Here is a 17,520-nt window from a genome sequence, read left to right on the forward strand (position 1 = left end):
CCTTGCTCCCCCTCAAGTCATGAACAACTAGAGAGCCTCAGTCTTGAAGATGACTAGTTTGTAGGTAGGTCTCAGAGAGGTGATCTCTGAGAGGCATATTCGAGATTAGTAATCATGTCACATGAAAGCTCGTGCCTTTTAGTCCAAGAGATGATCAAGCCCATAGTATTGATGCTCACAACTAAAGTATGCAATCTTAGGGTGGTGCACTCTTGGAGATCTCAATCACATAGTTAGGGTGATAAAGGTATATGCTCAAAAAGCTAGTTTTCTAGCAATGATGGAGAAGATGTAAGGTGCAATCGTGGAGGTGAAGTGGATACATAGTCACACATATTTAGAGAGGAGGTAGTCATGGGCAAGATGTGTATGATAGTTGTGGAAAGAAGGTCTAAGGAAATCATGGAGTCTACAAGTATAAGAGCGTGACTAGGATTTCATAGACAGAGGCGGTCTCGAGATGTGCAACCCCAAAAAATCGAACTTAGGGTTGGATTTGGAATGATTTTCGGTAGCAGTTTGACAAGCATATCTTGAGATTGTGGCCCTTGGAGACCTTAGTGTGCAACGCACATCATTCAATCAATGCAAGTGAAGGGGGTATGTTGTAGGTGATAAGAAGAGGCAAGGCATCCATGGAAAGTACAACTCAAAAGAAGGTGTTAGGGCTTACCTCAAGAGCTCACGATACTAAGCATTCTTCTAGTGATTCTTGCTCATGCCTTGACTTTTTTGCTCTCTCCTTCTCTCTTAACAATCTCAATCTGCATTGGGGTTTCTCCAGCCTGGCCACATGCATGGAAACTTCCATTGTTAGCTATGTCACTCAATCATGGAAAAGAGAGGATTGAGAATCGTGGAAAATATATAAGATCATGTAGTATCTCGCCTCACAGTCAGTGTGTATTCATGTAGTGTTTCGCTTTAGTACACCTAGGGATGATATGTGGGTGCTTAAGGATCTATTTTTGTAGGTATATGATGAGGAAGCCCTGTGCCAAAGCCCGAAGCATACAAAGCTATGCACACACCCGAAGCTATATGAGAGGTAGTTAGCTCGGGGCCGGGCTGGCCTTCATCATACATCATGATTGCAAAAAGGGAATTAGAACATCGGATGATATAATCCGCTCCTTCTCGCGACTTTCCTTATACCCACTTGCACGGAGAGAGAGAGAGAGAGAGAGGGCGACTTTGACGAATGTTGATCGAAGACTCCTCACGAGGGCCGTGGGATGCAAGCAGCCGGCACTGCGGAAATACAGCACGCGACGGATACACAGGCACACATATATATACACACACACGTTCACAGATATATGCACATAATAAGGAGAGAGAGAGAGAGAGAGAGAGAACTTGAGAAGCCGTGTTGATCATCGGAATTAATCTGCACTGTCGGCTTGTCTTTGATCGCGCAACCACACGCGGAGAGAGAGAGAGAGAGTGAGTGTGTGTGTGTGTGTGAGGAGGGGATCATGGTGATGATCAGTGAGAGCAATATCGTCTTCGAGAGGGAGAGCGGGCGAGTGAAGGGGCTGAGCTTCCACAGCCGCCTGCCGTGGATCCTGGCCAGCCTCCACAGCGGCTCCATCCAGCTCTGGGACTACCAATCGGGCGCTCTCGTCCACTCCGTCGATGGCGACGACGCACATCATGGCCTGCCTGTCCGCTCCGTGCACTTCCACAAATCCCAGCCCCTCTTCGTCTCCGGTGGTAATACCTTTAATCATTATTACTCTTATTGTGATTATTTATTAAGCAAGCCCTTTTTACAAGCCTCTTGAGTCTTCACCATACAATATACGCTAAGAGCATGTTTGTTATCCTCTTCCTACGTTGTAGGCGATGATGGCAACATCAAAGTGTGGGATTCCGACACTCGCACATGCCGTTTCACGTTGCTCGGGCATTCGGACTACATCCGCACAGTTGAGTTCCATGACGAGCAGCCCTGGATCATTAGCGCAAGCGACGATAAAAGCGCCCGAATCTGGGATTGGGAGACCCGGAACTGCATAGCTGTCCTCACTGGCCACACTCACTATGTGATGTGTGCTTCGTTTCATAGCAAGCAAGACTTGGTGGTCACTGCTAGTTTGGACCACACCATAAGGGTCTGGGATTTAAGTCGCTTGAGATCAACATCGGCACCAATAAGTTCAACGGTATCGGAGATCGATGTTCCTTTGGTGGAGCCGCTAGAAATAGATCAAGCCAAGTATACTCTCGAAGGCCATGATCTCGGCGTTGATTGGGCCGCCTTTCACCCAACTTTACCCTTGATTGCATCCGGGGCGGATGATCATCAAGTCAAGCTTTGGGAAATGGATGGTGAGTCGGATTCGGTTCCCCTACGATTCATAGTTTTGAGCATGAAGCATGTTGGCTTTTTCTTCTTTTTTTTTTTCAAAAGTTGGCTTTTGATTTAACCTAACGTTCAGTTTGTACTTGCACCACACAAAATGAGGCTCACACACACACACACTCTCTCTCTCTCTCTCTCTCTCTCTCTCTCCTTTGGTATGCATGTATGCGTATAGTGTATGTATTTAATTTAAAATCACACATGCAGACATATAGACACACAAACATGCATTACCATCTCAAGGGTCCTGAGTTCATTGTGTTAGTCACATCTTGGTTGTCATTATATCAAATTTGACTTAGGAAAATCTACGTCTTGAGTTCATTATGTTACTTGTGTCTTGGTGTCGTTATAACAAATTTGCCTAGGCAAAATTTACGTATCAGTGCTATTGAACAGAATGTGCTCACTCTGCTGACCTTTTCTACATGTACACAGAACCAGGAGAATGGCATGCGAATACTTTGCACAACGTCCATCATGGCAATGTTACTTGTGTCTTGTTCCATCCTAATAAACGAGGAATTGTAGTGTCTTGTTCCGAGGACAAAAGCATATGCCTTTGGGACATGTCGAAAGGGACTCGTGTCGAAACATTTTCCAGAGATAATATTGAGCGCTTTTGGGTGGTTGATGCCCATTCCGAGACGAACCTTTTGGCTGTCGCACATGATAATGGGATGATCATATTTAGGTTGGATGTGGAAAACAACGTTGATGGTGGATTCTGATCCCATCTTTTCGTCAACCACTACATTCAATTTCATGTATACAGCCTAGATGGCTCATCTGAATCTCTCACAAATTTACTCCCTTCATACGGCTTCAACTCGATAATGGACAGCGCCATCTTTTGCATGATGAGAAGCTTTCACCTTGATTGAACATAGGGCTTTGCACATTTTAGAGGATGGGATGCTTGGCCAATATTTGAATTTTGATTTATTGAAGATGAATGTTACCCTCGTAGCCAAAGCCACTTTGAGGAATCAGATATACTAACTCAAGGTTACCGAAATAGCATCTCATTATCTTGACTACATTTATAAAGTGCTCTCTTATTTTCACATGTTACACTTAAAGGTCATGCCAAACTCCATGTTTTTTTCAATTGACTTCATAATCCTTTCCTTCTCAGTAATAAGGGTGACCCGAGATGATGAAAACGGATATAATGTGAATCCTATCAAGCAAAAGTGCGATGACACATGCACAACCATAGCTTACCACTTTCAATGATTTTGTTTCAATTTGTTGTCAACTATGTATAGTTGTGCTTATCGAATGCATTCCTTCTTAGTAGCTCATACAAGCATATTGTCACAACCACTTTATCTAAGCTATGAAACTTTGTCAAACTCTCGAAGATTTGTCTACAGCTCTAGCTTTATTTGTATGTTTGTTGTTTTAGACAAGGACTTACTATTGTTAGATTAGAGAATCCCTCAAGGTCAAATAAGAAGTGTACATTAGTGTACAGCCATAGAATAATCTTATCAAATTAGAGAATCTCTCAAAGTCAAATCACAATCCTATGTTGGTGCATAACGTAAGCAATACATCAAATGAATGTGTTATTTCTTCTTCCCTTTCCTATAACTAGCTCTTTCCAATCATTCTTTCCTGATTGGCAGCACCACCTTTTCTCTTTGACCCTCTATCCATGATGGTGACTTTATGCATCTATTAGTTTCAGGTTACGACTTTAGCTCTTTGTGGGTGGTCTTGAGTTAAGTAGCTCCAAGGGACATGCTATTCATTTTGGTCAAGTCGTCAATCTATGGAGGTGGTCTATCACTCAAAGGATCAATCAGTATCCATTGGGGTGAAACATGCCTAAAAACCTACCAAATGTTTAACTTTCACTAATTACATTGTTAACGAATATATGCTTAGGAGAGTAGAATGGGTGGTCAAACGGTTCATTGGACGCTCAACTAATTCAACTTCTACATTTAACTAAAAAAGAGAATATCCTAGGTAGCCATATTAAAACTCTTAAGATATTTTCATTGCATGAAACACAATAGGAGGATGATATATGGAAGCCTAGATTCTCTCTCTCTCTCTCTCTCTCTCTCTCTCTCTCTCTCTCTCTCTCTCTCTCTCTCTCTCTCTCTCTCTCTCTCTCTCTCTCTCTCTCTCTCTCTCTCTCTCTCTCTCTCTCTCTCTCTCTCTCTCTGTGTGTGTGTGTGGTGACGTCTCCTTTCTTCCATTGCCATAGTGTAAGGTAGGAGTCTCCTAATGCAAGTGAGTGCAAAACTTGAATGAAAGAATGCATCACCACTTGCAAGCATGAAATTCATATTTCATCTTTTATACTTAAAAATCATGTAAAATGTTTACCAAGAAATAGTTTATGAGAACTACATCTATAATCATTGCACATAATAATGCATGCATGCATGCACATTTTACATTAGTCTTTTAATCTAATCATAAGAGTGAGTCAACATGGAAGCTAATATCTTTCTATCCAATCACATTGTTTTTGTCCTATACATTATGGTTCCTTTTAAACAAATTACAAAACATGTAGTGTAAGGCAGGAGCCTCCCAATGCAAGTGAGTGCAAAACTTAAATCAAAGAATGCCTACTACTTGCAAGCATCAAATACTATCAAAAGGTCATGGGAGTTTTATATTTCTATGCAACACTAGACTAGATCTTTTAGTTTTCAAGAGGAGTGAGAGATTGTGTATTAATTATAGAGAAAGTATCTACATCATCATTCAGGGGAATTGGGGTTTGGTTTGTAGCTATGGTGGAAGGAGCAAGCGCAAGAGAGAGAAAGAGACACAAGATGTGGGAACTCCAACAGTCACAAAGTGTGAATAGCCTTCTCTTATTCAAATGTCACTAAAAGAATAAAGAATGAAGTGACAGTGATGGGCACCCACCACTTGTAGTGTACAAGTGTGCGGGTGGTATCACATCACTAATACACAAGCGGCTAGGCACATGTGCCTTTACCCTCAACATTGCTTTGTTGTAATTAGTTGAGATTTAGCATTATCATGCACTCCCTCTAAACAAATGAGTTTTCCATGCATAACAAACTCCATATAGAGCTTAGAGAAGTCCATAGCAATTTTTCCCCAAGTGTTTAAACTAGCTACATCCCAAGATAACATCAATGGGGTCCATTTCTAATGCAATTAGATCAACTGATACCACATAGTTTTCAACCAAGCATAGGGGAACCTTTGAGCATACATGTGTGCTGATTCTTCTTCACTATCGGCCATTTGAACCTTCAAGGGGCATGCCTTAGATCAAGGTATGTGCCATCAAGAATGGGATAATCACAGAGTATACATATACTTGCATACCAAGTATTGGGTTTTGGATCACTAGGATGTGGGCAAAATTCCCCTTGAGTTGACAAGTGGTGTGCCCCTTTAGGGTCTTAAGTAGTAAGGGAGGGTCACCTCTCTTTTGGCTTACCATCTCATCTAGAATCAACCTTTTTCCTCGGCCAAAGTATGCGTGGCAAAAAAATTTAATTACTCAACCAACATCAGGTGCATGCGGAAAAAATAAACATTGGCCTTTTCATGAAATGCAAGAAATGGACAATAGGTTGGGTGGAAGGGGCTTACCTTGGTAGTCTAGTGACTCATTGGATGTCAACTTACCCTTTTATAATGGCTTATTACTCTCTTTAAGATCAAATCAGTACACACACCACAAGGGGAGTATTAGAGTAAGGATCAAACAAATGAGCCAAGTTGCCATGATTAATTGTATTTCTTATGTAGTGGGGAAGGCAAGCAAGCTATTGATTTAATTAAACATCATGCATTCAATGAAGGATTCTAAGTACAAGGCAATATGCAACCTTAAATCTCCCTAGCAAGAGGACTAAGCTCAAAAAATGGATTAAATGAGAGATTAAGATCTAATCTTGACTTGGCATTGTGTCATGAACTCAGTATAGAGGTCTCATTTTGATTGTGACATCCTCCCTTTTCCCTTGGATATGCATGGGTACTTGGTTGTATGATAGTTCCTATTCTAAAAGTAAAATTAATATTAGACTCATTCAATTCCTTTTTACGCCCCCTATATTTTCATATATTCAAATCTCAAAAAACATTCCGAATATGAAAATCCTCCCCTCTCTCCCCTTTTATAAAAAACCTCTTTTTCATAAGGTGTTTTTAGTTTCCCTATTAAGCGCTCTGCGTGCAGTGTCTTCCCAACGCTTCGCACCAGCTTATGTTTGGTGCTTTAAAGTTTGGCTCTGAAGCACCATTGTTACTATTGATTAACACATTTTACGTGTTTATGTATGTCTTATACACCTAGTCTCTTTCGACACATTGTTGGGATTGGCACTACATACTACTTATGTTTGGTGCTACAAAAGCACCATTGTTACTATTGATTGACACATTTCACATATTGATGCATGTCTTACGTAGTAATATGATTATGGGAGCTTTTTGCTCAACCACCAAGTCCCACTGACTGCTTATTGTTTCAGGCGTTTCAAGCCAAGTTCAATGGCTATCTCTCACATAGCCATATGCGCCCTCACACCTACAAGTGTAGTGAGCTTACCTCCATGCTCAATCGAGTTGCCTCCTCCCTTAAGCACTTCGGTAGCTCCATGATCCAAGGTGCAAGCTCAAGCTTGAGGATCACCTCCAAGTGCAATGGCTATCTCTCACATAGCCATATGCGCCCTCACACCTACAAGTGTAGTGAGCTTACCTCCATGCTCAATCGAGTTGCCTCCTCCCTTAAGCACTTCGGTAGCTCCATGATCCAAGGTGCAAGCAAGCTTGAGGATCAGCTCCAAGCTCCATGCTCCATTACTGCACGTGAGACAAGAGAAGAGAAGAGAAGAGAATAAGAAGAGAGGAGAAGATGGAGAAGCTCAAGTAAGAAGAAGAAGAAGAAGAAGAAGAAGAAGAGAGCTAGTTTTGGCCACACACAAGAATGAGCTTCTTCATTCACTTTTTGTCTTTTATACAAAACCCTTATCCCCTTTGGGCAACCATCACTTCTTTACATGCTCAATAATTTTAGCCTAGGTCATCTTCTCTTATTTCCTTTCTGTTTGCATTGTGCCTTCACCCATACCCGTCTACATTCAAAAATTGTACAAGAGGAAGCCCGGTGCTCTTTTACAAGGATTTAGAGAGCACTTTTATATTTAAAATGTGAATTTTCTCTTTTGTGCTTACCCTGAACTTTTAAGGTTGTCCTTGCACTTTTGGCCTTTTTTCCTACTATTTCTTTAGTTGGGCCACCTTTTTCCACTTTGCCTTGCATCTTTTTAATTTTCTTTTTTCTTCATTTGCATTGGGGTTAACATTACCTCCCTTCTAACCGAGTGGCACTTGTTGGCGCTTCTTGATGAGGGCTCCAATGGTTGAAGATTTGTCATGTGGATCAATGATAGGCCTTCGTGGAGATTGGTCATGGAGAAGAAGCATCACACAATTAGATGAGAGATTGCAGAGGCCGAGAGTAGATTGAGTGGGTGTAGGGGGCCTCTGATATCAATGGTTGATATGGCAGTTGTTGAGTGTACATGAAAAAGACAAAGAAAGTGCACTACCTAGGGGTGTGTCTACCTCATCGTGCATTGCATCGTCCATGCCAGTAAAATTGGGAGTTGGATTGAACCTCAAGGAAGCATGTGGTATTGTCACACACTTAAGGACCCAATTTTTATATAGGGGAGGTGCTGTGGGTGTGACTTAGGGAGACAAGTCCAACTCCCTAGGTGTGTCTTGCCCTTGATGTGCCCTAAGTGTGAAGTGGGGACATAAGAAAGGCTAGGGAGTTAGGCATGCAGCCAACCAACCAAGGCCACCAAACGCATCCAACTTGAGAACCCCTAAGTGCAGTGTTTGTGGCACTTTATTATTACATGAGAATTCCACGTCGTCCTTTTTTTGTGCTTCTTCTCTTTCTTTTCTTGTCCTTTTCTCCTTTCTTTTTCTCTTTTCTTTTATTTCTGCTCCTTTTCTTTCTTTCTTTCTTTCTTTCTTTCTTTCTTCTTTTTTTTTGACACTTAATACATGGTGAGAAAGTACACTAGGCATCATCCCTACGATCTTCAGGGGCTACACTATGAGCGGGCCTAAGAGACTTGGTAAGGAAGGATCTACTCTCCAAGTAGCCTTTTATGTTAACACGTACATTTAGAGAAATCATTGATAGGAAGGGATGCCAAACATTCGTATCTTCTATGATGGCCCTACAAAAAGAAGGTGGGAGTGTGCGGCCCTCGTCATTAGATGGGCCATCATGTAGCTATCAATACCTGCATTTAGATTAAAAAAGAGTGGTGGGTGTTGGGCCTCTTCCATCGTGGGCTTTTGTTTAAGCAAAATCCCAAGTACCCTAAGATAATTACATGTGGTAATAAAGGCGGGTTCGGGGTAGGATGAGAACTGGTCGAGGAACTGTGTGATGGATGGGCAGATATCCTACTTAATGAGGCACTCCTCTAGGCTTTATGCATTCACATTGTAGATCCTTGGAAAGTTGTACCTGCCATGCATTTTCGGGTTGTAATCTACTCCTATTCTTCGTGGATGTGGCATGTAGGTAGGGTCATTGCACTTATCTAGTATGGTGCCGTAGAAGGCTACCCAAGCATCAAGGTTGATGTCCCAAACGTATTGTTGCCATCGTGGTTGGGCTTCTATCCATGCTGACAAACTTAGAAATCTCCCAAATCCTTATCTTATCAATAATAAGTGAACTCTCTTTGCGATCTTATGGGGTGTCTTCTTCTATGCTCTATCCACCTATTCTCTAGATGTTGCATGAGCCTGATCACTTGCCCCACCACCCTTAGAGATAGAACTCTATCTAAAGAATGAGGATAGTGGAAAGAGAACTCGAAGGGTCAACTTTGATTTCCCCATTGTTCCCAAATAGCCAGTTCCTAGGCCCATTTTACAAGGTAGCGTTCCTCGCTTTGTGGGACCTGGACCTCAGGAACCTGCTACGGCCTTGCTTGGAGTCTCCTTCTTCGTGCGAGCGCTACACCTGCTCTCTCTACTATGCTTCCTTTCCACAACCCTCTCAGGGGTGGCTTCCTCACCCTACTCTTCTATGTGTGTTGCATCTACTATGCTGAGCTCGGAACTTGTGGTTGTTCTTCTTCATCTTGGCCTTGTTCGAAGTCTGGCCCTTCTTCTCTTGGTGGTTTTGTTGGAGCTACAGTAGGTGACTGAACTGGTTGTTCTGGCTCTCTAAACCCTAACTCCTCCAGCTCATTCATTGAGAGCCCCGCCTGCCTTAGGTATTTTCGTTGTTGCTCCCTACTTAGGTTGGTGCTCTCTTTCAATACTCTTTCATGAAGGCCGTATCTCAGGGCTCGTCTTGTAGGCTCTAGCTTCCTTCATAGTCCTTCCATGGTATCTTCACCCTCGGCTTGAGTCACATGCAGGATTGTGTTCAAAAAGGCCTATTGTTTGGACCTCAAGACTTGCCTACGCCGCTTTCGCCCTAGCTAATGTCATGATTCATTTGCTTTCTGCCAAGGTGAGGCATTTGGCAAGATCTCTAAGTCTTCCAGTGGTCTGTTCCTCCCACACCCTGGTCTTTTTACTCATCCTCTCTACGCGCCCTGATTCTTGTACTGAAAGAGCATCATGACCATCTGTTCTTACTCCTTTCAAATTCTTAGCATTTTCTCTTTCTGTTGTTTGAGGCAGTTCAGTTGCTTTGCTAGTCATTCTCATTCTAAGAGGGCCATCTACAGTTTGTTTTCCATCTCTGTTAGTTTTTTGGTTCTCACTTCGTGTGTCTGTGCCTTAGCCTCATGCAATTCCTTGAGTATCTCTTCCTTTTGTTATTTCTCCTTTTTGCATTCTACATAGGCTTGGGTCCTAACCCTTTCTAGCTCCTCAATGAGCTCATCTCCAGCTCTCTTTAGCTAGTCAAGGTACTCTTACATCTGCTCCTACTGCAAGAGAATTGAAAAGTCCTCCTCCAGCATCACTTGTTCTCTCCGCTTCTCTCGCCATGGGGCTCTTTTGTGACTTTCTCCTCTGTTTTCCCTTCTATTGCATGTTTAGCTTCCAACTCTTCCCTCAAGTCACTTATCTACCTTTGTTGGATGGCTATTTGGTGCATTTTTTCAAGTTGGTAGGCTAAGAATGTTTCCTTTTTGTTTCTAGCTCTACCAGTGCTACCTTCCTCTCCTCTTTTATTCTTTCCAAGTGACCTAGTAGTTCTTGGGCATACTCGTCATATTAATTGCATTGACCCTGGCATGGCCGTTCTTTGGGTGGGTCCTTCCTTGACTCAGCATCCACGATGGCAGACCTCATTGTTCCTGGTAAGGGGGCTCCTCCACTGGGTTGTTGGGGTAAAAGGCCTCTGGGCCTACCCCTGTATACTATGACTGCCCATTCTTTATTTATATATAATATGATAATGCAATAAGGCTATCAGTTCAGTTGGACAACACTTACATTGTGTGTGCTCTTCTCTCCCACATCTTCCTCTTCTCCTTCTCCACTGCCATTGCATCTCCTTCAACTGGTATCAGAGCGGGTCTTCAAGAGCTTATCTCGACCTTCCACACGAGGTATGAGATCTTCATTCTCACTCAGTTTTCAACTCAACAGGGTTTTCACAGATTGTGGGCAGCCATAGCTCACACCTCTTGGAGCTTCCTTCGCCTGGATCTTTCTTCCAGCCTATCAAGGCTTGCTAAGGCTTGGTGTAGGCCTTCTTTGGCCCCCATTTGTGCCTCCTTTGGGCCCCATTGTTGACATGTGGGACAGTAGACCCCCCCAGCCAGCTCACGTTTTTTTTGCGCCTGTTTCAAAATCTGGCCCAAAAATCATTCTTTTTGTCACATCTCGGGCATTCGGAACCCGATTCAGGCAAGGTAAGAGTCTAAGTTGGGGTTTTGGCACACTCCAGACGCGATGGTGATGTCGGATTTGCCAAATTCTGATCACAGAATATTCTGCAATAGATTTCAGGTCTGAGACAGCATGTATTTGTATGTTTATGGCTGATGTGATGCTTCTACTAATGTCTATTGATATCGAATCACTTGTGGCTGTTATGCCTCTTATGTGAGACGCATTTGGAGCTGATTTAGCTCAGCCATTGACTATTTTGAACAATCCCAGATCTGTCCAAAACAGGGCAGCCACCTGTTACTTCAATTTTATGCTTACAGGTCTTGGCATTTGATGCCCGATTATGCCCGGTTGGTGCCTATACATACGGGAATGTATGCCTATGGTTTGCCTATGGATTTTGAACTTGGATTGAGCACTGATTTTCTCAGTTTACAGAGGTTATATGCTGCTGGAAACTTCAGGGCTGAAGCTATCCATGCTACAATTGGGTTATGCCTATTGGTCACGGGGTGCTCCCGGCTACTTGGTATGATGTCATGATGTATTTGGACTATGCCACATGTCTTGTTTATGCTCTGGAATGCTTTTGAGCTGATATTAGAGCTTGATTTGGGTTTGACTATCACTTCTTTACAATTGCATTTCATCTATGATATGGTTTATGCCTAGGCTACCCAGTACGAGTTATGATGTCTGGATGAATGCTTCATGCTTTGGCTATGGATGGCAGTTGTTTGAGCTCGTCTTGACATTCATTTAAGTATTCCCTTGAGCAGTTGGACATTGAATTGGCTTTTTTCGTTACGATCTTGGATGCTATATGGGATTTGATGCTCCGATTATGGATCTTGTCCATTACTGCTCCCTTGTTTTGGCAGTTGCCTATTGAGCTATGATTGCTCATTTGCATTTGATATGCGGGATACTTACTGATCAGTGGACTTAGATAGTGCTTGGGATTTACAGTTATGGCTTTCTTGCTCCTCTGTTGTCTAGCTTCTATGCTAGTTAGGCTCTTGTTGCCCGTCCATGTTAGAGAGCAGATGTTGTGTATGCTTACCCGTCTATGCACATGGTCTACTGTTGTATACCTTACAAAGCCACTTATTTGGATGTTGTTGTATAGATGTTTGGGCTTCACCTGGAGCTTGACACTTGCAGGATGCTTTGCCACTTGTCGGTCTTTACTTGACTTGGATGTTTCTTGGTGGCATGATGTACTACAGAGCTATGCATATGCATATGGTTATGGGCTGATTTCATGGCTGAATATCATATGCTCTTATGACATATGTCTTATGCTTTATTGTATAGTGGTTGGTTATGTCATGCAGTTGGCTACGACTCTTCTTCATGTGGGAGCTTTTGCATCCTTGATTGATGCCTTTATGTCCTCCCATCCATTAAGGTTTCATGAGCATTTGTAGCATGCTTCTACCACCAATGTACTAGCAGATGATTGTCTTTATAAGTAGGTTCCCTATGTTGGGATAGCCCTCGACTGCTTGAGCTCCGTGGATGCTATGGATAGCCCTATTCATGATGACTTGGATTCCTTGTCATCTTCTACAGGTTCTTCTACTTCAGATGTTGTTTGCTTCTATTGTGGGAAGCTTGGGCATGTTCAAAGAAAATGCTTTAGACGGATTAGAGAGCAGCAGAGACAGAGACAAACTCGACATGAGCAAAGAGTCAGCAATGCAGCAGATATTACCACTCTTTCTAGTGGTGAGGTACATGCAGTTACCCATGATGATGCAGTTGAGCATGTCCTCATGTCATCTAGTTTCCCTACAGCTTACTTGCTCAATGATCAAGCCCATGCCTTTGATTGGCTTTTCGACTCTATGGCATCTTGTCATGTTACCCCTCATAGAGCATGGTTCTCTTCTTATAGGGAGGTTTATGGATGTATTGATCTGGGCCTTGAGCAGACTTATGCTATTGTTGGTACAGGGAACATACACCTAGCTTTGCCTAATGGGACTTCTCTTATGCTCAGGAATGTTCTACATGTTCCCATGCTCAGTAAGAGCCTGATTTCTGTCAGTCAGTTGCATGATGCAAGTTACTCTGTTTCTCTTCAGGATAGGTCATGGAAGATCTGTCATGGTTGCTTGGTTTTGGCCAAAGTTTCTCGAGTTGGTTCTCATTACCCACTGCATGTCTCTCATGTGGGAGATTCTATGGTTGCAGTTATCTCGATACCACATGCATTGTTATGGCATTATCGCCTAGGCCATATGCACCACAGAGAGATGGAGATCTTGTCTCGTTCAAACTCATTGTTGCCTCCTATGTCACTTACAGATCTTGATGCTTGCCCTAATTGTACTCTTGGTCCTTGCAAAGCCCCCTTGGCTTATGGCGATCGTATGAGGCATGCTCCTCTAGATCTTGTCAATTTTGCAGCATATGGACCTATGCCTTCCCAGTCACTTGGTGGAGTGTCATACTTTGTGACCTTTGTTGATCATGCTACCCATCGTATTTGGGCTTTTCCCTTGGTGCAGATTGAGGATGCTACAGTTATGCTTGATAGGTTTATGGATTCTGCTGGTAGCAGGCCTAGGTGCTTGCAGATGGATTATGAGAGTCATGCTCTCTCTCTCAGCTTTCCGACCTCTTGTCAGCAGTATGGCATTGATTTCTTCTGCCCACGGTATTATGGGATTGCTCATGGCATGTGTCTGACCTTACAAGCAAAGGTTGCTTCTATGCTTACCACAGCTGGGTTGTCTTATTGTTTTTGGGCTGAGGCCCTTATGACAACAGTCTATTTGGTTAATAGGACGCCGTGCTTGACCTTGGATGGTATTAGACCCCATGAGGCATGGAGTGGCATGCAGCCCTCCTATGATTACTTGAGGATGTTTGGTTGCCAAGCATCTGTACATCTGCCACATGAACCTATATCACGTAGATGTATCCTCCTTAGCTATGGAGATGGTGACTTTAAGGCCTGCAGATTATGGGATTTGGATGCCCAGCAGGTCATACGCAGCCGTCATGCTGTCTTCTATGAGACGCAAACACCTCTTAGCCCTCTTGATGAGCGTTCAGTACGCTTTATTGGCTGATTTTATAGCAACTACAGTGCCATTATAGCAAGTTGTTTATGCTAAAAATGAGGCACTTATTGGCCCAGATGACATAGCTATGCATAGCAGTCAAGGTCAGGATGTTGGTGGTCAGTTGCTAGACCCCGCAGGCTCATGAGAGCCGTTTTCTTGTAGTTTTGCAGGCTAGACAACCAGTCATATGTCAATCTTCCGCTTCGCTGAGGCCACATGTAGTCTTGAGACCCCATTGGACAAGTGTCCGGGATGTTGGCCCTCTTTCAATGATTGACTCTGGAGAGTTTGACTGCTCTTCGCTGTCTTATATGCGCCACGCTAATGCTATGCACGACTCTGATGCTTTATAGAGCCGTGCACTGATGAGTTGTGCTTGCTTCATGAGAAGCATTCTTGGATTGCTCCGTTGTATGGAGCTGCGGGATCGCTTATCTCCTAGATGTCATGGACTCGGGGATGCTTGACTCTTCTTCTACAGAGGTTCCTGACACTTCTTGCACAACTCGCTTTCCGATTGGGCGTTGGGTGAGATGTTATGATTTCTCACCTTGTCTTTTTTTTCTTTTCTTTTCTTTGTTTTCACTCCCCAGCCACATTGGCCTTTTAGTGGGAGGTTGTTGGGGTAAAAGGCCTCTGGGCCTACCCGTGTATACTATGACCGCCCATTCTTTATTCATATATAATTTGATAGTGCAATAAGGCTATCAGTTCAGTTGGATAGCACCTACATTGTGTGTGCTCTTCTCTCCCACATCTTCCTCTTCTCCTTCTCCACTGCCATTGCATCCCCTTCATGGGTGTTGGTCCAAGATGTTGCACTACATTGAATAGGTATTAAACATAAGTTATCACATTGCTTTGGTCCACTGTGGCATTCATGGTTTCTTGGGTGGTAGTAGTGATGGTGACCATGATGGGCAGGGGCAATTCTAATGGGGCCTTCCCTTTGCCTTCCACCACAAGTCCCTAGCCACTTCTTCTATTGTGGAGCTGGTTCCAGGTGCATCATCTAGGCTCCTTCTAGCTAGCTCTTCAGCGCAAGAGGGTTGCTTGACCAACAGCCTGATGGTGAGAGCCATTTTCTCATCCTCTTCTCTCCTTAGCATTTCCTCATTTTCTACTTGCTTTCTTCTTTGTTCCTCTTCCTCCCTTCTTGACTCCTCTTACACCTTTCTTACTTGTTCCTATTCCTCTTCCTGTTCCTTTCTCCGTTCATTCCCTCGATTCCTTTTGTGTAGCTTCTACTTCCTACTCTTCTTCTGCTACAGTTTTCTTCCTCTTTCCTAGGATGCTCAACTTGAGATTTCTTTTTGCGCCTCGGCTTGATGGGATTAATCTCTCCTTCCCTTCCTCTGTTGATGGTTCTCTCATGAGGCCTCTTGTTGTTGGTGGGCAGGGGGTGGAGCTTCCCTCTTTCTAGGTGATGGCACTGGCAATATGTGGGCTAGTGAGTACTCAAGGGTTTCTTCTACTACTTCCTATCTTTCAAAGTCCCCAATGGCCTCCTAACGATGGTGGTGAGTACCCCTCCAAAGCTTATATTGGAGGCCTTAGCTGCTAGCTTTTTCCTTGTCGCCTCTACTATGGCAGATGGAGACTCCCCACCTACTGCTTTGGCTCCTATGGCTAGCAATTTCGCTAACGATTTCACATCATACACACATAGCCATTCCAATTGGTCTCATCTAGAGACTGGCCAACGAGACTCACAAGTAGTGCACTCCAATCCTACTCATCAAGGCATTGTACCTCTGACTACAAAATAGAGCATGGATTGTCTTTCCTTGCAGCCTGATGTCAGGTTCAAGGATGTCGGCTAAGCTAACTCTATCATTTGTGTACACTTGGGCCTTGTCCATCCCTAGTATACTATAAACATCTCTTTTGGGCTGCCTCTCGGACTTGTTGACTAGCCCTAGAGCTCTTTCTACCATTTCGGGGCTCAACTCCACTTCTACTTTGCAAATCTCTCCTCCCTATCTCATTTTATAGTGCCACAATTCCTATTCACATCAAAAGCTCATAAGAATTCCGCATACTTGTTGTAGTTGATGGCTTGGCCAACCTTTTCCATATATTTACCAAAAGGTTACCTTGGTCGACCATCTGTTTTACCACTTGCTCTTTCATCATCACACTTTCTAAGTTCTGAATGCTTCTAAATTTAAGCTAATTGAAGGCCCTTGTTTCTATTGTTAGGCCATATTTATCTTGCTCTTCTTCTATGAATGGGAGGTTGATGCCTTTGTCATGCCCAGCCATTTCTTGGGTTCCTATCATAATGCGACAACTCACTATTAATTTACTTGAAATGACTTTTTCTAAAAAGATGAGGGGGTTACGAATATATGCTATGGAAAGATAAAGTGCTCAAGTATAGAATGAAATTGTTTACTTCAATCAATCCACATAGTTCTGTCCAGCATTTCATGAAATTTTTCCTTAAGTACAAATTGACTTTTATCACTCTTTTTTGCTTTTTAAAAGTTTGGTTTAGGGTTCAAGTCTTATCTTATTTTCCACCTTACCCCCTCTCCCCCTGAGAGTGATGAAAATCCTTCCTAGGATTGGAGAATGAAGGTGAAGGGCATGAAGCGCATGTGTGATGTGCTTTACTTCATCACGAGCCAATCGTAGAAGTTTGGGTTATACTCCAAGTGGGCTTGATGGTCCATGTCACAATGTCTAATGCCTACGTGTGTAATGTAGGTCAGGACATCAGTGAGGAAGTCATCAAAGTTTGTCATGCTAGTAATATGCAGTTCTTCCCAGTCAAGATTTGATCGAAATAGGGATGGGCCATGAGATATTCCTCTAAAGGTTGTTTTCACATGATGGCCAAGACTCTGATTGAGGTAGGAGTCACATAGATAGGGTTGTACTCAGTGGTTTTGATTACGCGTCTCTGCTCGACATTAGTCATGATCTAGCAAGTCTCTTGTTCCCATTGGAGATATAGAGCAAACCATTTTTGCACAAATGGAGAGTCAAAGTCAGCTAACTTTGTTAGCTATTCTAGCTCCTCGCTTGTTGCAGAGACTTTGCTCCTACGATAGGATGTGATCAGTTGTTGTGTGCAAGATTTCTCTCAAGAGATCTCGCTATCGGCCATTTCGGGAATATTGATGAGTATGAACTCATATTCCTCCCAAGTGCATGGTAAGGAGCATACTTCCATTGCTAATGTCTCATCGAGGAGACCTAAGTCTAGCCATTCAT

At 43.1% G+C, this 17,520-nt stretch overlaps 1 protein-coding gene across 1 annotated transcript; it reads left to right on the forward strand.

The window, feature by feature from the left end:
* Nucleotides 1-1,162: 1,162 nt before the first annotated feature.
* On the forward strand, nt 1,163-3,542 carry LOC148030137 (coatomer subunit alpha-2-like). The gene is made up of 3 exons (XM_087687206.1): nt 1,163-1,716; nt 1,846-2,334; nt 2,807-3,542. Exons 1-3 carry the CDS (start codon nt 1,479-1,481, stop codon nt 3,097-3,099), a joined length of 1,020 nt encoding a protein of 339 aa, XP_087543332.1. The 5' UTR covers nt 1,163-1,478; the 3' UTR covers nt 3,100-3,542.
* Nucleotides 3,543-17,520: the final 13,978 nt, after the last annotated feature.

Source organism: Lygodium microphyllum, chromosome 10 (genome assembly GCF_053477565.2).
Source record: "Lygodium microphyllum isolate KBCC chromosome 10, Lygodium_microphyllum_v1.1.10, whole genome shotgun sequence".
In the NCBI taxonomy this organism is placed as follows: Eukaryota; Viridiplantae; Streptophyta; class Polypodiopsida; order Schizaeales; family Lygodiaceae; genus Lygodium; species Lygodium microphyllum.